A 24807-nucleotide genomic window follows, 5' to 3' on the forward strand; every position below is an offset into this window, starting at 1 on the left:
TTAAAGAAATATGTTTTATTTTAACGGTTTAAGTGGCATTAAACAAGGAAGAACGCTGATTGTTAGAAAAAAGGAAACATGTCCATAGTCTGTTCAATGACAAGGCAAAGTGTGAAACAGCAATCAGCGAATAATCATCTGCCCATTTTTTAAACAACCATTTACACATGAATGTAAACCAAGTGTTTTATATTACAACTAAGGCATCAGGTGTCAGTATGTACAAGGCCAGAGAGGGACAGTGGAAAGACAAGACACGTCATCTCCGTAGCTAGAGGAAAACTATCAGTTGATCCTTGTACACATTTGGTGAAGGCACAGTGTGATTTAGCAGGAGAGAAACGTTACAACGCTGATCTGGAGTTAACCTCAAGCTGTCATTCAGCACTATAAAGGTGGCAGATTTTACAGTGTCAGCATACCTATACACATTATGACAGTATACACACACACTATGGTCATCAACAACACAGGTTACAGTATAGACAGGAAAGAAACAAAAACATTTCAACTAGAATATAAATTGGAGTCAGTCTGTACAACTATAAACATCAAACAGATGGCCAGAGAGGCTGTCTAACGCAACACACATCCCTTTACAAGGGCACCAATGGGAGGGGAGGAGAGGGAGGCGTTATAGAACGTTCATATAGGAATTAACACGCATGTATGGCTCTACCTGAAGGTTATATAACATTTGCTCCCCAAATGAATGCAGCCCAGGGCCTGAGACACACCCCTCTGCTCTTCTGGGTTGTATTCATTAGGGCACACTGTGGCAAAACGTTTCAAAACATTGTGCAATGAAAAAAAAGAAAACAGCCGTTTCTTATTGGACAAGTTCAGATAGTACCTCCCCGTTGCAGCCCGTTTCTTCCAATTCGTGCCTAAAGAATACGTCCAAGAACAGGTTCGCACAGAAGACATTTAACTAAGAATCTAAAGCTTTAACCTGGAGTATCCAATATAGACAAGGGATATTCAAATATTACCCTACGAGGTATGGAGTACTGCTGGTTCTGTTCTACTTGATAATTAATTGCACCCACCTGATGTCCCAGGTCTAAACCAGTCCCTAAATAGAAGGGGAAAATTGAAAAAAGCAATGAAGGGCCAGATTTGAATTTGAGGGGTCTCGACAATAGACTACAGACACAATAATGACATTTATACAATGGTCTCCATACAACCCTGAGATAACAATATTAGCTAACCGTCACGCCTGCCTGCTGCAAGTGTGTGTGTCCTTACAGCAGAATTACAAGTTAACCATCAGGGAATAGTAAGGCAGACATTTAACTGTACACACACACACACACACACACATTGGAATGTAGGTGATCAAGGACATTATTGATTAAATGATAGTTTACGCAAATACCTAAGGCTAGACAGGTATACACAGATAGCTCAGTACAGATTAACACATGCACGCATGCACGCACACACACACACAGTGATTAAGGGTTATTAAGATGTTGTATGAAGGCATTATGGTTTCTCCATCAGTTAGTCACACAGATCAGTGGACAGGAGAGGGGCTATGACAGCACGGTAGGCATCAGGGTAGACATCAAACTGACCCAGGGACAGAGCTTAGTATCCAGCATTCAATCATGTCCCTAGCCAAACTGACTTCAGAGCAGTCTATAGACCATCCACTCACCACAGGGCAGTAAAAACCAAATAAAAACATCTAAACAGAAGTGGAACGTCAAAGTCCTCCCCAAGGCATGGGTGTCCTCAACCAAGTCCTCTTAAAGTCTGGTTTATTGCAGGTCCTCTTTTAAAGGTGAGAGGTCCTCAATCAGGTCCTCTTTTAGGCAGGAGAATAAGTCCTCTCTGGGGTCCTCTCGGAGGCTGGTTTTGCTCAGGTCCTCTCTGGAGGTCATAGTTCACTGGAGCATCAGCTGTTTGAGGTTGTCATGAAGGATAGTATCCTTGACATCTCGGAACACCAGGCGGATGTTCTCTGTGTTGATGGCCGTGGTGAAGTGGTGGTAGAGGGGCTTCTGTGTCAAGTCTCTTCTCTTCTCCCGGAAACAGTCCACTAGGAACTTCTGGACGTCCGGCAGGCTGTGGTCCGGCCCCGTGTACTCTGGGAAGTATTTACTTAGCGAAACATTCAAGACCTGCCGAGAACAAGGATCAACCGAACATAACATGGAACGTCAGTACAATCAGAAGGTTGGTTGGGACTCAATCACAATACTTGACATCAATATATTTCTCTCTGAAAAGCTAAGAGCCCATTTTCTTCAGTGAGGACTCATGCGAGCAGGGTCCATTCTACTCAAGGCATCACTATCTTAGGTAAACGAGTTTGTGATTACGGGGAATGTGACTGTACAGACCTTCTCCTCCAGCAGGTCAGTCTTGTTGAGGAAGAGGATGATGGAGACTGAGAGGAAGACTCGGTTGTTGACAATCGTCTCAAAGATGTTCAACGACTCTCTCAGCCGGTTGGTCTGCCTGTCCTCCATCAAGACCTAGAACACACAGGGGATAAAAAAAAAGAAATAAATAAATAAATAAATAAGGTAGTGTGTCAGTGAGAGAGAAACAGAGGGCGTGTGTGGTGAGCGTGTTCAGTGTGCGTGCATGTCCACTGTGTGTGTACCTGGTCATACTCTGAAGAAGACACTAGGAACAGTATGGAGGTGACAGAGTCAAAACACTCAAACCACCGACGTCTTTCCGAGCGCTGTCCTCCCACGTCCACCATCTTGAAGGGAATACTCTTGATCTCAAAGTCATACTCATGAATGCCCTTCGTGGGCTTACGGGCTAGCAGGACGTCATGCTGGGAAGGGATGTAGCTCTGGAGGAGAGAGAGGGATGAGTAGAAGACAGGAGAAGAGGATGGGGGTGTTAAGGAGGCAGAGTGATTTATGGAGGGAAAGAGGGCGAGGGAGAGAAACTTACCGGCTCCCCGAGCTTCTCCACATTGTCCAAGAAATACTTAACCGACTCACCCTGAGAGAGGAGAGAAATGTGTGTTAGCTTCATTGTCAATCCTAATACTCAGATTATGTACACACATCAGCCTAAAACTGCTACATGTGAGTGAGTGAGTGTACTACAGTGGTAGGGCAACTAGATTCAGCCGCGGGCCGATTTGAATGGTCGGGGGCCGGAACTCAATTATAATAATTGGAAAAACCACATTGACAACAACTAAGCCTAAATATTGATTACGTTTGAAAATAACAATAATGTCATACTTTGATTTCATTGAGCACGTTTACATGCATACTAATAATTCGATATTAAGCTGATTATGGGAGTAGGCAGATTATGCAATAGTCACATAAAACACCTTACTCTGCTTATCTTGAATTGGCAAAAGGTTAAAAAAATTGAAGTAAACCTACGCCAATTAAAACATGGTTTCCTGAGCAATCTTTCAAATTATTAGGGCATGTAAACACCCTAAAACGGCGTTCCAGAAGTATATTTGATTTGCGTGTGCGCTAGCACCAGCAGAGTGAGCCTCCCTCTTCAGCTCAAGTGTGTTCGGAATAACTGAATGTATGGGTCTTTGAAGTAGTTTTCACATAGACACGTTATGCAGTGCATTGGGAAAGTATTCTTTAACTTTTTCCACAATTTGTTACGTTACAGCCTTATTCTAAAATTGATTAAATCTCCCCCCCAATCAATCTACACACTATACCCCATAACGACAAAGCAAATACAGGCCAATAAATTTTAGCAAATTTATTAACATTAAAATTTAAATCTTACATTTGCATGAGTATTCAGACCCTTTACGCAGTACTTTGTTGAAGCACCTTTGGCAGCGATTACAGCCTTGAGTCTTCTTGGGCATACCCACGCTACAAGCGTGGCACACCTGTATTTGGGGAGTTTCTCCCATTCTTCTCTGCAGATTTTCTCAAGCTGTGTCAGGTTGGATGGGGAGCGTCGCTGCACATAAATGTTCATATCTCTCCAGAAATGTTAGATCAGGTTCAAGTCCAGGCTCTGGACCACTCAAGGACAATCAGGGACTTGTCCCGAAGCCACTCCTGCATTGTCTTGGCTGTGTGCTTGGGGTCATTGTCCTGTTGGAAGGTGAACCTTCGCCCCCAGTCTGAGGTCCTGAACGCCCTGGAGCAGGTTGTTATCAGGGATGTCTCTGTATTTTGATCCATTCATCTTTCCCCTGATCCTGACACTGAAAACAACCCCACAGCATAATGCTGCCACCACCATGCTTCATCGTAGGGATGGTGCAAGGTTTCCTCCAGGCCAAAGAGTTCAATCTTGGTTTCATCAGACCAGAGAATCTTGTTTCTCATGGTCAGAGTCTTTAGGTGCCTTTTGGCAAACTCCAAGCGGGTTTTCATGTGCCTTTTACTGAAGAGTGGCTTCCGCCTGGCCACTGTATCATAAAGGCCTGATTGGTGGAGTGCTGCAGAGAAGGTTGTCCTTCTGGAAGTTGCTCCCATCTCCACAGAGGAACTCTGGAGCTTTGTCAGAGTGACCATCAGGTTCTTGGTCACCTCCCTGACCAAGGCCATTCTCCCCCGATTTCTCAGTTTGGCCAGACGGCCAGCTCTAGGAAGAGTCTTGGTGGTTCCAAACTTCTTTCATTTAAGAATGATGTTGGCCACTGTCTTCTTGAAGACCTTCTATGCTGCAGACATTTTTTGGTACCCTTCCCCAGATCTGTGCCTCGACACAATCCTGTCTTGGAGCTCTACGGACAATTCCTTCAACCTCATGGCTTTGTTTTTGCTCTGACTTGCACTGTCAACTGTGGGACCCTATATAGACAGTTCTGTGCCTTTCTAAATCATGTCCAATCAATTGAATTTCCCCAGGTGGACTCCAATCAAGTTGTAGAAACATCAAGAATGATGTAAACAGGACACAACTTAGCTCAATTTCGAGTCTCATAGCTAAGGATCTGAATACTTATGTAAATAAGGTATCGGGTTTTATGTTTTAAACATTTGCACAAACTTCTAAAAACCTGTTTTAGCTTTGTCATTATGGGGTAGTGTGTGTAGATTGATGTTATTTTTTAAATGTATTTATTTATTTTAGAATCAGGCTACAAAATGTGGAAAAGGTCATGGGGTCTGAATACACTACACTATGTATAAACTCAGAATCAAATATGCTCACATAGGTCTATTTTTATTTGTGGGAAAACTTGGGAATAGATTTCCTCAATTAAACAAATTGGTAGCTGAATTCCTGGTAATTTTACAGTGTTTTTGGAACAAACCCCCACCCCCCCAAAAACCAGGTTGGCCACATGATGCCAACCCCTTGTAGTGGAATGGCCTCAAGTTGCCAACCCCTGTAGTGCATCCATGTGAAGTGAGCATTCGTGTGCCTGTATGTGTGTGTGATGTGTAACGGAGTGTGGGTGTGTTTTCCACCCTGTCCTCCTGGTCTGGTGTTGTTTCTCAGTAAGTGGGGCGTGCCCAAACACGAGCCTGCACAGCCAAGACTGGCTCACATTCCAGTCTGAGTGTGTGTGTTAGAGCATGTACTCACTCTACCCCTGAAAGCTACAGAAATGTAAATTTAAAAAACTATCTATTCTTGTGTCTTTGTGATGATTAGATCACAACTGTGTGTGTGTGTGTTTTACTGTACACATTCGATAATAACACTAAACGCCTTTTATCTTTACAACTCACCTGGCCTGAAAAACCTGTCTGTGTCTGTCTGTGTGCGGTAGGCTAAGATTAGAGTATGTAGAGTTGATCAAACCAGAGCTCAAGTGTCTGTCCATACAGGCAGAATACTTTATTTTTTAAATTAAACTAGGCAAGTCAATTGAGAACAAATTCTTATTTACAATGACGGCCTACACTATACACACACACTGATAAACATACACACAGGCCCTGTGCTACTGGAACCAGTATATCATTAGACAGATGGCCTCAGCTACAACCCAAAAGTGAAACCTAGGCACACAACTTGTTTTTTTCTGTAACAGATCCTGCCTCCCTTCTTACTGTAAACACACACCAGAATTCCCGTTAGGAAAATGTGGTGTCGAACATCTGATCGGCAGCATTTTAATTTAATGGACATTTGAGAAATGTATCGGACCCATATGCATTGGGTGCGTAACCTGATTAGGGCACCCACCCACGGTTCTCAGAATGACAGAAATCACATTTAGATTATGGCTAGGCCTATTCATCTTAACAGAACATGCAAGTCGAGGATGCAATGGCGTGTGTCCTTAACGAATTCCGATGCGCACTTTGAAGATGTTAGAAGTTATTTACTTTTCCTGTGCCAAGACAAGTAACAAACAGCAAAATCACTAGTCACTATGTCAATCTATTATTGCCCATAGCAGCATAGAAAAGTTTACCTATTCTATTCATCAGCTTGTCGTACTGTGCGAGAAAGAAATAGCCAATTCCAAACAGACTCTGGGACAGTTGTGGGACGATAGGTTGTATGAATTATGATTATTATTTTTTTAAAGCAATGAATCTGATGTAATAGACTAGAAAGTTTTGCTTAAAATGTTGATAAACTATTATTTCTCCACATTATAAAGCGCAGCAATGCACCCTAGGCAGCGCACCCTAGGCAGCGCACCCTAGGCAATACGCAACGTGCGTTGGTTCCATAATGCAATTAGCAGGAAAACACTTGTCAAAAGCGCATTATACATGTCAGCTGTTTCCAAGGACAGTGATGAAAATCAGTTAGAAATTAAGATAGAGGTGAGATCTAAAGATGCAGAAATAAGCATGGATTGCGGCTTTGGCTACTGGACAACGAAAGAAAGTTTATTTGAAAACAAATGAGAGAAATAGGCTACTGGTTTCAATGGCACATGGAAGTCTTTATTAAATAATTGCCTCCATGTTTCTATGGTCGGGTTTGACTTTGAAGCAAGGTAAGACATGCCTCATAATATGACGTAAAACATTCAGGCTTCAAACAATGAAGTATACTGTATGTTTCCAAAATGCATACTGCCTCCAGCTCATTGCAAAGTGGTGTGATGCACTGAAGCCTGCATACATCCACTTGAATGGTGAATGGGAAGCACGCTTTAATTACCAGTTGAAATTTGTTGTTGTTTTTAGCACTTTTAAAATCGTGGCTATCAAAACTTAACACACAATTGCATTTAGAATTGTTACACAATGATTGGGCTTATAAAAATCACGTTTCACTCCAGCAGCCAACGAATGAGCTGTTTGAGAAGCTGTAGCAACAGCAGCAGGAGCTCTCACGCTGTCCTGACAGATTTCCGCTCATAGCCTCTATATGCAGTGCACTACAAAAATTAACCTATAGACCGATAAGCATGACCAGTCAAATGCATTTCCATCGACTGGTATTTCAATCAATGAATAGGTTAAAAAACATTATTTAGCAAAGGGATTTTTTTTTCTTTCCCGGACAATTGGCTGGCGGCAGTTTTATTGATCAGATTTTCATTTATTTAAAAAAATTGGCCAAAAGCCTGCTATTACCGGTTTACGTTAATCCTGACATACCCACACACAGAGAGTTATAAACACAAATTGTTACATCTCAGACTGACTTCCCGGCTGACGATGCCCCCTTGTGTGATCGTAATGCCCCATAATTGTTTTAATCCATCAGAACATTTAGCTTAAAATGTTAAAATATTAGGCTATTTCTTCACATTATGAGTGCAGGAATGCGCAAAACGGCAGTAGGCTATAAGCGTGAATGTTCTAAAATGCTATTAGCGGGAAAACACTACACTCCAAATCTCCAAAGCGCACCGCAATTGCGAGATGAAAATATCCTTTAGAAATTTAGAAAGGTCTAAAAATGCAACAACTAGCATGGGTTTTTAATATGACTAGGATTGTGTCTGTGGCTGTCATTGTGTCTGACAAAAAGGATAAATATAAAAGGTAAATAAATAAATATAAAAGGAACCCCTTACGGTCATGCCTCATTGTCATAAAGTGTATCTCTTGTCGTGGTGTGTGTTTTGTCCTTTTGGTAGGCCGTCATTGTAAATAAGAATTTGTTCTTAACCGACTTGCCTATTTAAATAAAAAGGTTGAATAAAAAAGTATTGACAGCTGTGCCATATAGCAATATAGCTGGGAAGAGATTTTCAATGTACCGATAAAAACTTGAGTTTTTAACTTTAAAATTATTATACAAAATTCTTGCAACGAATGTAGCTTGTTTTTGGTCACAGGTTAAGGAATGGCTGAAGAATTGCAACATTTAAGTGCAAATAGCACTGCTGGGCGATTTAAAAAGTAAGTCAAATTGATCTATATTATATATATATTATATATATAGTTATATATAATAACTCTTAGCAAAAATGTTTCTTTAATTTACAATCTTTAGAAACTATGAGAATAGAAAGGTTCAGAACTTTTGTGAAACATCACAGCACAGTTGAAATATATATATGGCAAACAAATCGAAACTGGATGATGTTCAGAAATAGATGGGAGGGGTTGAAAGTAGCTGGATGGGACTAAAAACAAATCAAAAAGAACTATTGTAAAATTGATATAGTATGAATAAGATGGAAGTAGAAGCCTAAGTGTTGTTTACTCCAATTAGGGGAGGAGTGGCCCTTAGCAAGATGGCGCCGACAGATAGGGCAGCTCTGCTTCTAGCTCCTAAGCAACTTTACAAGCATTTCGCTACACCCACAATAACATCTGGTAAACGTGAATGTGACCAATAAAATTTGATTTGGTAGGGTTAGGGGAAAACAATATATATATCTATATATAACCAGTCAAAAGTTGACACACCTACTCATTCAAGGGGTTTTCTTTATTTTTACTATTATTCTACAATGTAGAATAATAGTGAAGACATCAAAAATATGAAATAACACATATGGAATCATGTAGTAACCAAAACATATTTTATATTTGAGATTCTTCAAAGTAGCCACCCTTTGCATTGATGACAGCTTGGCACACTTGGCATTCTCTCAATCAGCTTCATGAGGTAGTCACCTGGAATGCATTTCAATTAACCGGTCTGCCTTGTTAAATGTGGAATTTCTTTCCTTCTTAACGCGTTTGAACCAATCCGTTGTGCAGGGGGTGGTATACAGAAAATAGCCCTATTTGGTAAAAGACCAAGTCCATATTATGGCAAGAAGATATCAAATAAGCAAAGAGAAATGACAGTCCATCATTACTTTAAGACATGAAGGCCAGTCAATGAGGAAAATTTCAAGAACTTCTTCAAGTGCAGTCGCAAAAACCATCAAGCGCTATGATGAAACTGACTCATGAGGACCGCCACAGAAAAGGAAGACCCAGAGTTATGGCGGCAGGTAGCTTAGTGGTTAGAGCATTGGGCCAGTAACCAAAAGATTGCTAGATCGAATCCCAGAGCTGACAAGGTAAACGTCAGTCGTTCTGCCCCTGAACAAGGCAGTTAACCCACTGTTCCCCGGTAGATCATCATTGTACATAAGAATTTGTTTGTAACTGACTTGCCTAGTTAAAGAAAGGTAAAAAAAAGTTACCTCTGCTGCAGAGGATTAGTTATTTAGAGTTAACTGCACCTCAGAAGCTGCCCAAATAAAAGCGTCAGAGTTCAACAAACAGACAGAACAGAACTGTTCAGAGGAGACTCATGGTCAAATTGCTGCAAAGAAACCACTACTAAAGGACACCAATAACAATAAGAAACACGAGCAATGGACATTAATGAGTCCAAATATTAGATTTTTGGTTCCAACCGCAGTGTCTTTGTGAGACACAGAGTAGGTGAACGGATGATCTCCGCATGTGTGGTTCCCACCGTGAAGCATGCAGGAGGTGGTGTGATGGTGCTTTGCTGGTAACACTGTCAGTGATTTATTTAGAATTCAGCAAGGCTACCACAGCATTCTGCAGCAATATGCCATCCCATCTGGTTTGCCCTTAGTGGGACTATCAAACAATGACCCAAAACACACCTCCAGGATGTGTAAGGGCTATTTGACCAAGGAGAGTGTTGATGGCCTTGCCCCTAAAAATCAAGAAATTTCAGGCCTGACACTGACTTATATAGCTCCTTGGCATCCTGTAAATCTGGCTGTCACTGCTGTATTGCTGCTATGTCACTTTTATGTCAGTGTTAGTGTTGAATGCAGCCGGTACAGGGCTTTGAGTGAGTGTGTGTTCTACCTGTAAGCAGATCAGCATTCCAGCACAAATCATACTCGATCTCACCAACAAACCAATACTCAAGTATTTTTATATCTATAGCTTGTTCTCCATGTTATGGTGAGCCAACCTGTGCTATTTGGGATGCTAATTCGATTCGTTCCGACATTTCTTAATTTCTTTCTTTTTACTTTTTGGATTATGTGTGCATTGCTTGTATTGCTAGGTATTACTGCACTGTTGGAGCTAGAAACACAAGCATTTCACAGCACCTGCGATAACGTCTGCAAATCTGTGTACGCTAACTGACAATGTTATCAGCATTAATTTCCATGACCCCAACTCATTTTCTCACGGCTCTTCCTTGTTCTTCTGCAGCAGACAGAGTGAGCATTACATCGAACACAATCAAAAATTACAGTACCGATTCGCAATACACAGAATCATGATAAAACCTCAATACATATCACAGCAGTACCTAAGTATCTTGACAATATTGTATTGTGAGGTCCCTAGCAATTCCCAGCCCTAGTGTGTGTGTTAGGAAAGACCAGGTGTCAATAGAGGAGAGCTGAGGTCGGCACAGCTAACAGACTGACGCACGTGCAGCTTGAGCATCCGACACACACACCAACCTCACACACATGCAGAGAGAGCCATTGAGAGACAAGGGAGGAAGCAGCCGCAAGTCTCTGGTCTCTACTCAGTTTCACTTTTACTTCAGCTCAGCCAGTCTGCAGAGGCCTGATGAGTCTGTGTGCATCTGTGCATGCGTGTGTGTACTGACCAGCTGGAACTCCCTGCGTCTGTTGTAGGCGTGTTGTATGGCAACGTCAGCCCACAGGGCCTGGATGGAGGGCAGGTACTTGAGGAACACGCTCGTCTCCACCTGGCCGTGCACCATCATCGAAGATCGTGTGTCAAATGACATCACATGGTCTCCGTGCACCTGGTTGTCAGAGGAACCCCAGGGGATCTGAAGCTTCTCCCGTGCATCAACCAACACACGCACACCTGAAGGGGAGAGATAGGGTTTAGAGTTAAATACACACAGGGGTCTGTGGCCCACAACCCTATCTGACAAGTATCAGAAGGCAACAAGGCTGATTTAAAATAAGTATTTTTGTTCGAGGATATAAACCACAGTTAGATAGTTTGGTCACTCTGGAGGCATGTTACACCACTGTTCAAACGACACTGAAAAAAACCCTCAAAGAATAACGTTAGATGAGTTGAATTTTAGAGCTGGCAGCAGGAAGTCATATTTTCTCAAGTATATCTGATTTAGTTAGCCAGTTATAAGATAAAATGGCAATTTTACATTAGAAACGGCGATACTCCCACACTAGTCGATAGTCATCAACACGGGCGTTCCTCCACTAAACGGGGAATTTGTATTTCTGAAGCTAAACCCCATACAGTAACAGTTAGCGAGCTAATCTGCTGCTACCTTCGGATAGCAGCTCCACTTATAAACATAATGGAAACTTTGCCAAAAAGTTTTCACCACTCAAGTTACAGTCGGGCCAGAAAGACGAACGTTAAGAATGTTAATGTAGCTTTTTTTAGATATAGTCCCGTAGACTTTCTCCCTAGTTACCTTTGATAACATTGCTGTAAATTATTGCCCGGAACTCTTCTCGAGCTTGCTGGTCGAAGTCCTGCCCGTGGATAATCCTCATCTGTTTGAGGAAAGTGGACTTGCCGCTCTCGCCCGCGCCCAGTAAAAGTATCTTCACTAGTCGTTTCACGTAGGTTTTGTCCCGGGAAATACTTTTGTCAATCGCCTTAGATTTCCTCAGCTGTTCCACCTCGGTGTTGGTAAGCAGACAAGCGGGGAAGTAGTGGTTTAGTACGGATCGGGTCGGCAGGAAATCCGCCATGTTTCAACCAGCTTCATCGATACACGGGAGAGAGTTTGCGCGTTCATGTGAGGAGCGCGGACACGCTACTGTCTACTCTACACCATAGAAATACAATGATTTCTATGTAAGTACACACTGGCTGCGTTTACACATGCAGCCCAATTCTGATCTTTTACCCAATTGTTGTAGAAAGAGCTGATCTGATTGAACAAAATACCAATACGTGGAAAAAATATCAGGGGTGTATTTATTGCATTATTTGTTGCAAAACGTTTAGTAACGGAAGCAAACGGAACGAAATGGGGAGGGACCTACTTGAAATTATTGAAAATGTTTGGATGTATTGGGCTGCCTATGTTAATGTTCACACACACACACACACACACACACACACACACACACACACACACACACACACACACACACACACACACACACACACACACACACACACACGCACACACACAGGACCAAGCCTTTGGGCAAACCCCTATCTTTTATATAACCAAAAAGTGTGCTTTGGATGACAGTACAGTCTACAAATCTAGCATATAATGCCTTTCTTGCAAAGCAAAATTAATACATTAATTTCATCACTTAACTATGTGATTATTCTTTTCATTTTGCCCTGATAAAACTTTTTTACATCCTCATTTAGACCACTTTTTTTTTTTTTTACCAAAGTTGACCAAATTAAACAAAATAGCTGTTCCTAAAATTATAACATTGAAATACCTTATTATTCACATCACATCAAAGCCCTAATGTAACATTTAACAGAACAATTCAACACTGTCAAATTACAATCATGACTTGATCATGAATCATTTAGGCTCTGAGGTGTAATGATCCAATGTCCCCACCTGGTGGTCACACCACACAGTTGCATAAATGCAGAGCATATCGGTTACCTTACTTCATATAGCAGGCTATGGCAGACAGACAGGTGGTTCACTGGTGGGAATATAGAACCGTGCCCGGATTGGCTAATACGATCTCCCTCTCCATCCCTATCGATGCATGCTGGTCATTGTATTGATAACCTACTCGCGTATTCCTTCGCATCTAGCGTCTTCCCTTTGGCTGGAGAAATATTAGGCTACATTCATTCAGAGTGTAGCCGTTATCATAGTGAATAATAGGGGAGGAAGGCAGACAACATGACCATCAGAAACGTACGGGATCATGGACAGAGGTTCCGACCGAGGATGACATGTCTCAAAAAGGTAGGTAGGTTAGCCCAATCAGAGATCGTTATGCTACTGGGCAGATGCAGACATCTAGGCTACGGTGTGTTGCTATATTTAGTCATCAAAATATATATCGACTATTCTTTCATCACACGCTGGGCAGTGGGATCTGATGTTTTGTATTATTATCCGGGTTGTCGACCCAGTGCACCTATATGATAATAATACATAATGATTACAACAACAAAAAATCATAACATGCCATATTCTCCTACAGCCATTTTTTAAAAACTCAGCTGTTATGGATTTGTTGCCACATATCACAAAACATAATTCCCAGGAAAGCCTGTCTATATTTACAGTTAACCAGCTAGTCATGTTTAGTTGTTTCACAGGTGTCAATAAGAGTGTGAGAGAGCTAGCCTATGCCGTAAAATGAGACCACCTATCCTCAATGTGCAAAGTGTAAGTACATTACTTCCGTGAACAGCATTTCACAAACTTGTACTGTAGCTTTGGCTTTGACTGACACTGTGTTCTCTCTACCATTGTATTGCTACTCAGTGATGAGGTCACCGAGTGTGTGATCAGTATTATCTGATCTACTATTGTGTGATTAGTATTAGCACCTCCAGCAGCCAGCAGATAATCCAACCCATTTGTACTAACCGTACTGGACAGGACAAACTCTTGTTGCATTCCCAGCCGGGACCATGCTTGTTGTGCCAGCTTCTGTTACCAACAGGCTACTAAAACTGGGTTCTCTGTGTAACTTAAAGGGGAACTGCACCCGCTGATTTGGCCTCGTTTTCTAAGTTGCTCCTCAAGAAATGCTGGTGGCCATGACATAAACCAAACATGAGTTGACTTGGGGATGTGGTATGATGTGGGTGTTTCTTGGGTGTGTCCTTGCAACCAGCAAATCAAATACAATTGTATTAGACACATACACATATTTAGTAGATGTTTATTGCGGGTTTAGCGAAATGCTTGTGTTCCTAGCGGTTGAGTAATATCTAACAATACACAACAATACATAGAAATCTAAAAGTAAAAGAATGGAATTAAGAAATATAGATACAGTTGAAGTCGGAAGTTTACATACACTTAAGTTGGAGTCATTAAAACTCTGGTTCATCCTTGGGAGCAATTTCCAAACTCCTGAAGGTACCACGTTTATCTGTACAAACAATAGTATTCAAGTATAAACACCATGGGACTATTAGGGACTATTAAACACCATGGGACTATTATTCTGACATTTCACATTCTTAAAATAAAGTGATGATCCTAACCGACCTAAGACTGGGAATTTTTACTAGAATTAAATGTCAGGAATTGTGAAAAACTGAGTTTAAATGTATTTGGCTAAGGTGTATGTTAACCTCCGACTTCAACGGTATATTAGGTCGAGCAGTGTCGGAGTCCGGAGTACAATTAAATGATAATTTCCAAGAAGCCGGTGTTGGGAGGATATATTGGCACGGATGTTTGACCCGAGACGAAGTTGAAGGCCGGCAAAACTTTTTGGGTTACTACCTGATTCCATATGTGTTATATCATAGTTTTGATGTCTTCACTACTTTTTTACAATGTAGAAAATAGTAAAATAAAGAAAAACCCTTGAATGAGTAGGTGTGTCCAAACTTTTGACTGATACTGAATATATGTATGTATGTGTGTGTGTGTGTGTGTGTGTGTGTGTGTGTGTGTGTGTGTGTGTGTGTGTATGTGTGTATGTGTGTGTGTATGTATGTATGTATGTCTGTATGTATGTATGTATGTATGTATGTATGCATATATGTGATGGGATATACAGCCATTATGGACAGTATGTGGATAGAATATATCGTATATCTGAAGAATACTTAGGATATAATAGTATATGTGCAGCAATAGTTGAATAGGATGGCCTTGACTAGAATACAGTATACATATGAACTGGGTAAAACAATATGTAAACTATATTGAAGTGACCAGTGTTCCATGTCTATGTACATAGGGCAGCAGCCTCTAAGGTGAAGGGTTGAATAGCAGGGTGGTAGCCGGCTAGTGACAGTGACTAAGTTCAGGGCAGGGTACTGGGTGGAGGCTGGCTAGTGATGGCTATTTAATAGTCTGATGGCCTTGTGAGAGAAGCTGTTTTTCTGTCTTGGTCCCAGCTTTGATGCACCTGTACTGACCTCGCCTTCTAGATGGTAGCGGGGTGAACAGGACGTGGCTCGGGTGGCTGAGGTCCTTAATGATCTTCTTGGCCTTCCTGTGACACCGGGTGCTGTAGATGTCCTGGAGGGGAGGCATTGTGCCCCAGGTGATGTGTTGGGCAGACCGTACCACCCTATGGAGAGCCCTGCGGTGCAGTTGCCGTACCAGGTCGGTGATACAGCCCGACAGGATGCTCCAAATGGTGCATCTGTAAAAGTTTGTAAGGGTCTTTATTACTTCACCCTCCTGAGGTTGAAGAGGCACTGATGGGGGCGTGCTCCCTCTGCTGTCAACTGAAGTCCATGATCAGCTCCTTCATTTTGTTGACGTTGAGGGAGAGGTTATTTTCCAGGCACCACTCCACCAGGGCCCTCACCTCTGTCTTGTCGTTGTTGGTAATCCGGCCTACCATTGTTGTATCGTCTGCAAACCTGATGATTGAGTTGGAGGTGTGTGTGGCCACATGGTCATGGGTGAACAGGAAGTACAAGAGGGGGCTGAGCACGCACCCTTGGGGGGTCCCTGTGTTGAGGATTAGCGTAGTGGAGGTGTTGTTGCCTACCTTGACCACCTGGGGTGACCCGTCAGGAAGTCCAGGACCCAGTTACACAGGGCGGGGTTCAGACCCAGGGCCCCAAGCTTAATGATGATTTTGGAGGGTACTATGGCGTTGAAGGCTGAGCTGTAGTCAATGAACAGCATTCTTACATAGGTATTCCTCTTGTCCAGATGGGATAGGGCAGTGTACAATGCAACTGCGATCTGTGGATCTATTGTGGCGGTATGCAAACTCCACTTTGTCTCTGTACTGACATTTTGCCTGCTTTATGGAGTGCATAACTGGACTGTTTGTATTCGACCATATTTCAAGTCACCATGCCATGGTAAAATGCAGTGGTTCACTCTTTCAGTTTTGCGTGAATCCTGCCATCTATCCATGGTTTTTTGGTTTAGGTAGGTTTTAATCGTCACAGTGGGAGCAACATCCCCTATACACTTCCTGATGAACTCAGTCACCGTGTCAGTGTATACATCAACGTTATTCTCAGAGGCAACCCGGAACATATCCCTGTCCGCGTGATCAAAACAATCTTGACGCATGGATTCCGATTGGTCAGACCAGCGTTGAATAGACCTTAGCATGGGTACATCCTGGTTGAGTTTCTGCCTATGGGAAGGGAGGAGCAGAATGGAGTCATGATCTGATTTGCCAAAGGGAGGGCCTTGTAGCCAGGATATGCGGTTTCCAGTTTGCACAAGGTCCAGTGTAGTTCCTTTTAAGAGACACGCCCACCTGTCAGAACCTTTCCCGCAACTGTTTCCCTACTCAATCACTACAAACAAACCCCCTGATTAATACAATTAGTGGGGTGGTTAAACTGTGTATTGTTCTGTATTTTGATGTAAGTGGTACAGAATCTGATTCCGCCGACATGTACTCCCTCCATCAATATACCGGAAGCCGTCATAAGGTGTATCATCCAGTGCGTGAAGCCCTGACCCGCCTTCCTTTTGGGCAATTATGTGTGAAACACATCTCACTGTCCTAGGAATGCCCCAGACATGATGAAAACGAGACTGGATTCCCCCAGGGTGAAATGTCCCTTTAATAGTAATAGTTCTATTGAAAAGTAATAGGATTCTATAGATGTAATTCTATGCATATGGATCTGACCTGTCTCATTATCATAGTATCCTGTTGACTGCCTGTCCTGTTGTCATGGTAACCTGTTTTCTTGACAACCCGTTGTCTCAGTGACCCCGCCTCTGTAGTGGTGAATGTCTGTTGTCTTTATGACCTGTTTTCCTGCTGTCTGCAAGGTGGAGTCTGTGATGCTGGAGATGCAGGATCCAAAGACTGGAGTCAAGTCACAACCCCAGAGACTGGTTAGCACTACTATACCTCACGCTATCACAGGTAAACACACACAAAGAAGAAAACAGAAAAAGACTCTCAGATAGTGGCTGCCATAGGTTAGGTAACTCCTACAGACCACAGGACCTTTTTTCCCCAAGTCTTGAGCTCAAGATTATATCGCCTTGACAACCTCTGGTCGAGAAGGAGAGTGGGGGGGGGGGGGGGCATAGGGAGACAGGGAGGTAGTGAGAGTAGGAGGAAGAGCAGTAAAGGAGAGAAAGATGAGAGAGAGATGGCTAAAGAACCTACTGTATACTCTTGAGTTTTAATGATACAACTTCAGCTTGGTCCGTTTCTGGTAAAATCATCCTTGATAACAGACACTGTAACAGCATGTCGTCTGGGATTGGTAAAACATAGAATAGCGTAGCATAGTATAGATTATACAACGGGTGGGCCGGGACTATCTCTTGGAAGAATGAAAATAATGTTTTTCATGAAAATGCTGTATGTCAATCATTATTTGAATATGTTGGTAACCTGTTGTATAAAAGTGATAATGGTCACACAGCCGGTGTTTGAAGGATATATTGGCACAGTTTGCCAGTGCTCGACGTCGTCTTGGGCCTAAACACGCATGCCAATATATCCTCCAAAAAGTGGCTTCGAGGGCATTCTCACTTGAATTAAATAGCTTACTGGAATAATTTCCAGTATCCCTATAGAGAAATTTAGTTGGCAAAATAATAGCTGTCTCCTCCTCTCCTCTCATATTGACTGTCACAGCAGTTGTTTCTCTGAGGCAGGCGTCTGGCATTTATATACAGTATCACCCCTCTCTCCTCTCCACTGCCACTCCACTGTTACTGTGACGATGTGCGCTGAGAGTCGGGAAGCAAGTTCAGGGAGGGAATACATTTAATAAATGAAACAAACACATAACACTGACAGCGCACTGACCTGAAACAAATACAGACACAATGACAACTGGGGAAGCAGACTGGTGACCTAGAGGCCGGAGAGGGAGCACACGTGACAGTTAAACCAATGAGTCTTGATGTCATACATGTGATGTTAAATCTCTACAATAGCTGTTTGTTGTCACCTTCTCCAGGTGAGAACATTGTGGCATGGCTGACCAACTGCTACAGTATAGAGGCAGAAGGTAAAAGAGCTTTCTTCTCAGACACACACACACACACACACGCACGCACGCACGCACACACGCTTCACACACACACACACACGCACACACACACACACACACACACACACACACACACACACACACACACACACACACACACACACACACACACACACACACACACACACACACACACACACACACACACACACACACACACACACACACACACACACACATAGAGAGCTGTCTAGTATTATGGTTCCTGAACACCCACCCCTTTTCTCTTTTTCTCTCCCTTTCTCTTCTTCTTCCCCCTCTGTGTAGAGGCGTGGGCTCTGGGCACCATGTTGGTGGCATTTGGGTACATCTACCCCCTCCAGGATCATAAGCGACTAGTCATCAAACCAGACGCGTCTCTCTACCGCTTTCAGGTAACAATGACAACACCTCATGAATCTTAAGCTTAACCAACCCCCTTACACCTAACTCTATGCCAAACCTCTGTGCTTTTTGTCTTTTCTCAGACACCATACTTCTGGCCAGCCCAGCAGTGGCCTGTAGAGGACACAGACTATGGTGAGATGCACACAGAACAAGACAAAACAGAGTTAAAGTTTTCTTTATTGTTAGGTCATCTACATTGCGGACAAATAAGTTTAAGTCAAAAAAAATACAAAATAAAATGAAAATCATGTTTATTTCTCAGCAATATACCTGGCTAAGAGGAACATCCGCAAGAAAGGAATACTGGCGCTGTATGAACAGGTGAGAGGCATTCACACGTGCATGCATGCACACACATCTATCTAATGTGGAAGTAGTAACACACTACTCTGTTGTCTTCAGGTGCAGTATAACAGTCTTCACAAGTGGATGAATCATAAGTGGGACTTCATTGTGATGCAGGCTAAAGAACAGTACAGGTTAGTCTGGCAGAAATAGACTACACTGTCATACATTCATCCACAGACGGACTGTGTACTTGGAAAATTTGACTGTTTTGTGTGTGTCTGTGTGCAGGGCGGGGAAGGAGAGGAAAAAGCCGGATCGCGTGGTGTTTGACTGCCAGGAGAGAGCCTACTGGGTGGTACACAGACCTCCGGTGAGACACACACACTAGTGATGTGTGGGTTGACTCATAACCCAATGCCTCCGCGTTTATATCTGCGGGTTTAGGGTCATGAAATATTGTGTGGATTAAGTGCGGGAGGGTGGCGGGCAGGTTGAATAAAGAGAAAAAGCTGCTTTCAAATGTAATAAATATATCATTATTTTGCAATTAATATCTATAGGCTACATTGAGGTTTTTCTTTCATTATTTTTTTTATCTGACATTAGTGTGTAAGCCTAAGCTTTAGGTCTTATCTGTAGTGAAACAAATACACGCCAATTGCCAAATTCTTTTGGGATCTTGGGCAGAATAAGTTAACGTTGATCCACTGAGGCAAAAAGGACAATATCGGAGTTGAATTCAATAAGAAAAAAGCTTGGAAATGGAGAGCTGAAAATAAAGAGAAGGGAGGGCCAGTACAGTAGCCTAATCTTTACGAAAGATGTTATGTGTGATGATTGTGAGGTGCTGTACAAATTTGACAGTCACAAGACGGGGCACGTCAAGGGAAATGTGGTGTTCAGATGGGTTAAATGGAATAGTAACTGAAATCTGGACGCTGACTGCAGTTCTACAACCTCTAATGTAATATTTCACTACTGCAGAATGAAGCATTTCTTGCAGTAAAATGATACACCAAATGTACATTTTGACTCGGGAACAGGAGTGGAGAAATAGGATTTATTTCTTTCAGCATCTTGAGAGAATGTGAATGTGCGATAGGGACCGTCTGTAAAGGCTCTATCTTTATCAGCGTCATAAAGGCTGATAGTATTTCAACCACATAAAATATGCATCCAAGCCGAAGTCGTTTTAATTCCCTTAAAACCAGTAAAACTGATGTTGTTTGGTCCAAAAAAAAGGGTTGAGTTATTGCATTTTCTCCCGGGTTCCTTAACGTCTTTGCTATGCAAGAGAAGCAATGATGAAAGAGAGAACTTTAAAGATCGATTTGAAGTATTACAGTTTTTTTCGATTGCTAAACGACAGTGGGCACAACTGGAGTCACATGTGCAAAACTCTAACTACAGTCTGCACTACCAACAGTCACCTGAGCTAAACAGTTCATATCACCTGCAAAACTCATTCCAAGCAACACAACTCTTAACACATGGCTCAAAACACGCTCAGTGCAGCCAAACACTATGCACAACCCTCACTGAGATAACACACACTGTCACTCAGAACACACTGAGAGTAAAAACACTAGCATCAAACACCAATACAGAAAATACAAACTTTTCATCTTTACAGTTTGAACAATTTCAGTGACTTCATACAAAGTAATATTTTCTTCAAAGAAAAGAGTGACATTCTTTCACATGATTTATTACAATTTTTAGAACATAACAATTCTTTAAGGTAAATAAAAATGAGCAGTTTGCTTCAATAGTCTGTAGTAATTTACGGAATTACAGTAATGAGAAAAAAAAGGTAGAAACTAAAAGTACATACTGTAATTCGAACAAATAATTGAGGGGCTAATCCTGCCTCTCTCTAGCATCAGGCCACAGGTTTTCTTCAACATCACATCTAATGTTTTCTCTTGCCATGCACCTGGGGAAGAACCTTCTGGAGTGCCTTATCCATCCCTGGCAGTCCTCTGGACTCGTGTCCTCACATCCGGCACGCATGGCTTCCAAAAGAGACATTTGGTCATGTGGGTGGTGACCAAACACTTTCCACCACCAGGCAGAGAAAAACTCCTCTATTGGGTTGAGGAAGGGTGAATATGCAGGCAGGTACAAAACCATAAATCTGTGATGTGCTGCAAACCAATCTGTGACAGCTGCAGAGTGGTGAAAAGCAACGTTATCGCAAACTATGACAAAAACTTGGGGGTTTCTTACTGGCTCCCCCTGTTCTGCTGGCACTAGCTGAGCATAGAGCTGTTCTAGGAAAGCTATAAGCCTTTCTGTGTTGTATGGGCCAATGAGTGGTGTGTTGAGAAGCAAACCATCATTGGCCATTGCAGCACACATGGTGATATTTCCCCCCCTTTGGCCTGGAACCTCCACAATGGCCCTTTGACCTATAACATTCCTTCCTCTGCGCCGTGTTTTGGCAAGGTTAAATCCAGCTTCATCGATAAATACAAATGAATGTGGTCTTTCCAGTGCTTCCACCTCCATTACTCTCTGAAAAACAGTAAGTGCACAGTTTTACTGTAGAAATGCTAGTGTTTTTTTTACTGTAAATATTTTGTATAGCTGTGTACGTAACCTCAGACGTCTTACCTGGACATATTGGTATCTTTGCTCTTTTACCCGTTCACTGTTTCTCTCGAACGGTACAGTGTATAACTGTTTCATTGTAACTTGGTGTTTCTTTAGGACTCAAGCAATAGTTGTTGTGCTGACAGAATTAACATTTTCAAATATATCATTATCAGCCAGCACTCTATCTTGAATCTCCCGCAGTTTTATTGCATTGTTGACAACAACCATGTCAACAATAGCATTTTCCTGCGCATCTGAAAATATTTTTCCTCTTCCCCCTGTTGGGGGCAGCCTTTGGGTCCTGTTGTAAAAATATATTTTACAGTCAAACTTACTGTAATATATATCTGTGTAAATATTCTATAATTGCAATACAAAATAGATTCCTGTAATGTTTTCATTTACTGTAAGGATGTAACTCTCACCTGTTTGCATGATGGAAAATTCGCATTACAGATGCCACTGTGGATCTTTGCAGATTGGGTTGCACCCTCAACCCTGCCTCTCTCAATGAGAGACCATGGTTCACGACATGGTCTATAAGTGTAGCCCTTATTTCATCTGAAATAACAGCTCTTTGTCTTCTTTGTCTTCCTCCACGCATCCGCCCTCTCCCTGCCACCCTTCTCCCTCCACGAACCCATCTTCCTTGTTCTATTTCCAAAATGAGTCTTTCTGAGCTCTACCTATATATACTGTAATATGTGTGTGTGTTCAGTAACAAGTCTAAAACAAGACACCTGCTTAGCCTTTCAGCTGAAATTGCAATCAGCAGTGTTTGAAAGGCACAAGGCTGAAATCTAGTCCGTTTTGAATGTGTGGTTCACAGTTTTGACAGCAGTGTGTTAGCATTTGAACAAAGTGCTGTAAATCCACAGTGTTGTGCAGGTTGTGGTTAAAGTCATGGGATAAGTGTGTAGAGTTTTGAAAACTGTGTTCAAGCAATGAAAAACAAACTAGAGTTTGGTCCACATGAACTGCTGCTGTGCAGACTGTAGTTAGAGTTTTGCGCATGTGACTCCAGTTGTGTCCACTGTCGTTTAGCAATCGGAAAAAACTGTAACTCTATCGATGTATGCCATTTTCTGATGAGCAAGGGATATTTAGTCTTCTAGGGCAACAAGTAATGACAGAAGAAAAGCTGCATGTGTTTAATTACACACAAGGTCACTATGGGGCGATAACTTGAACCTGCGTTCCATGTAGACAGATATATTATCAGAAACACTATTCCTGTACTGTGACTGCTGACAGGTGAATATATCTCCAGGTGAGATGATGTGTTTCTCGGCAGGGAGGAGCTCTGGCCTTTCACAACTGGACAGACAGGCTACTAACGAAGCATCATGGGTAGAGAGTGATGCATCCTGGGTAGTCTCATGAGGGGGGGCAGTGGGGTTGGGGGCCTAGCTTATTCCTCTGTCTGATATCAACCACAAACCAAAACATGAAAATATCGAATCATACCGTGCACATTACTTAATGTTTTGTCTGTCTGTCTGTAGCCAGGGACCGTCAGTGCAATGGACTACGGACTTGAACGCATGGTAGACCCCAACACAGAGGAGGTAACAGGTTAGTCCCGCTGTTTGTGTGTGTATGTGTGTGTGGATTAGCCTGCTCATGTGGGGGTATATTGTAGCCACAGTATCATTGCCTGTGTGACCTAGCAAGGACAAGGTGGTATTCAATCTGCTTATATTTGATAAGAGGATTTCTACCTTGGTAATCTGACACTAAATACAGGTACATACCCCTCTTCCTGCCCCCCCCCCCCCTTCCCCATTACTGTAGTCTCTGTTAACCAATCACATCACACCTTCGTTTTATTTCTGTTTGAATTCATCAATATTATTTTTCCCCCCTCTCTTTTTCTGTCTGCAGGTTTTCTTCAATGCCTCTCTTACAGTCGTAACTTTGAAGAATACTTCTACACACACAGACAGACGCGCACAATAAATGCAAAGTTTACTGCAGCTGTCCATTCTGCTGTTATATATTACCAAATCATTGTTTTATTTCCCAGAAACAAACTTCAGACTTCTTCAGAAGAATTGTGAGAAACAACTTTTAACATCCTAAAATAATTAGCATATAACATTTACCCTAAATGTACATATGAACAGTTCCTCCTTCCTTTTGGCTGTGTTGATGAATATTCCTTTTCCCCTGTGTCCTGTAGATGATTTTTACGCAGCAGTCCATCATGAGGCCGAGGGTCAAGTCATCTGTGTCTATCGGAGCGTATGTCACTATAGTTTAGATGTCACCACGTTTGACAATCCATCACACCTAGGGTTAAAAGCTGAAATCCTATACGATCACCATGCGATTAAGATCACCATGAGATTAATGGTGATCAACTAGGTGCTAAAAAGCATAATTCTCCATTCTCTCCAACATAGCAGTTGTTTCTTGTGTTTGTTTTCTCTTTTCTCCAGTCTTGTGAAGTACTCTGTCACCTATAATAAGCACGACCCTTTCCTAGCCCCCTGTCTCCCTAGCAACCCCTGGGTAACTGATGATGTCACCTACTGGTTTCTCAACATGGCGAAGTGAGTCTGATCCCTAACTGTCCAGCTTACTATCCCTGTCCTACCTGTCGTTGTAGAATGTATTATCTGAACTGATATCAAAACGTGGACGTTCATATGTGTGTGTGTGTCAGTGTGGGAATTCCTACCAAGATGCGTGTGGAGAGGTGGACCTTCAGTTTTGGGGAGCTGCTCTCTGACCCTCGAGGCAGAGATGACTTCAGACTCTTCCTCAAGAAGGAGTTCAGCGGTACGTTGCTACAGCGTTACGGCAACATTGGGAAAACATTGCAACAATGGTGTTATGATATTATGTCTTCGTCCATTTCTTGAAAAATGTAATCTTATCTCAACGAGACTAACATGGTTAAATAAAAAATGTTTTACATGATTTTAGGCAGGCATGTCCCATTTTACACCCAACAGTCTGGGTCTTTTCAAGGTGCCTCTGCTTGTTCTTTTAGGGGATTGACATTATACAACTAAAGTTTGAGAGGCTGGTTGATTGATTAGTTAATGGATTGATTTATTGGCAGGTGAGAACCTGGCGTTCTGGG

General features: G+C 42.3%; 2 protein-coding genes across 3 annotated transcripts in view; one reads left to right on the plus strand and one right to left on the minus strand.

The window, feature by feature from the left end:
* On the minus strand, positions 1–12024 carry LOC139376628 (guanine nucleotide-binding protein subunit alpha-13-like). The gene is made up of 6 exons (XM_071119425.1): positions 11719–12024; positions 10906–11132; positions 2926–2976; positions 2621–2821; positions 2355–2489; positions 1–2132 (listed from the first exon to the last, which is right to left on the minus strand). The coding sequence occupies exons 1-6, from the start codon at positions 11999–12001 to the stop codon at positions 1896–1898; spliced, it is 1134 nt and encodes a 377-aa protein (XP_070975526.1). The 5' UTR covers positions 12002–12024; the 3' UTR covers positions 1–1895.
* The window catches only part of LOC139376627 (regulator of G-protein signaling 9-like), a 19092-nt gene continuing 6076 nt past the window's right edge, over positions 11792–24807 (plus strand). Inside the window, exons 1-14 of one of the 2 annotated variants that reach the window (XM_071119423.1) lie at positions 11792–12107; positions 17200–17296; positions 18351–18401; positions 18711–18817; positions 18911–18962; positions 19093–19151; positions 19233–19309; positions 19407–19488; positions 23222–23284; positions 23743–23772; positions 23899–23960; positions 24158–24271; positions 24385–24500; positions 24787–24807. The exon at positions 24787–24807 is cut by the window's right edge and continues 67 nt beyond it. In XM_071119423.1, coding sequence (XP_070975524.1) covers positions 17212–17296; positions 18351–18401; positions 18711–18817; positions 18911–18962; positions 19093–19151; positions 19233–19309; positions 19407–19488; positions 23222–23284; positions 23743–23772; positions 23899–23960; positions 24158–24271; positions 24385–24500; positions 24787–24807 — 919 coding nt within the window. In that variant the 5' untranslated portion in view covers positions 11792–12107; positions 17200–17211. Of the gene's footprint in view, positions 12108–12931; positions 13210–17199; positions 17297–18350; positions 18402–18710; positions 18818–18910; positions 18963–19092; positions 19152–19232; positions 19310–19406; positions 19489–23221; positions 23285–23742; positions 23773–23898; positions 23961–24157; positions 24272–24384; positions 24501–24786 lie in introns of those variants that run through there. The other variant, XM_071119422.1, reaches the window with a different exon arrangement.

Source organism: Oncorhynchus clarkii, chromosome 20 (genome assembly GCF_045791955.1).
Source record: "Oncorhynchus clarkii lewisi isolate Uvic-CL-2024 chromosome 20, UVic_Ocla_1.0, whole genome shotgun sequence".
Taxonomy (NCBI): domain Eukaryota; kingdom Metazoa; phylum Chordata; class Actinopteri; order Salmoniformes; family Salmonidae; genus Oncorhynchus; species Oncorhynchus clarkii.

Coding starts and splice junctions, on each gene's coding strand:
- LOC139376628 (XM_071119425.1), bottom strand. CDS start 12,001: ATGGCGGATTTCCTGCCGACCCGATCCGTACTAAACCACTACTTCCCC. Junction 11,133..11,718: donor TTACAGCAATGTTATCAAAG/GTAACTAGGGAG, acceptor TCTCCCCTTCAG/GTGTGCGTGTGTTGGTTGAT. Junction 2,822..2,925: donor TGGAGAAGCTCGGGGAGCCG/GTAAGTTTCTCT, acceptor TCTCTCCTCCAG/AGCTACATCCCTTCCCAGCA.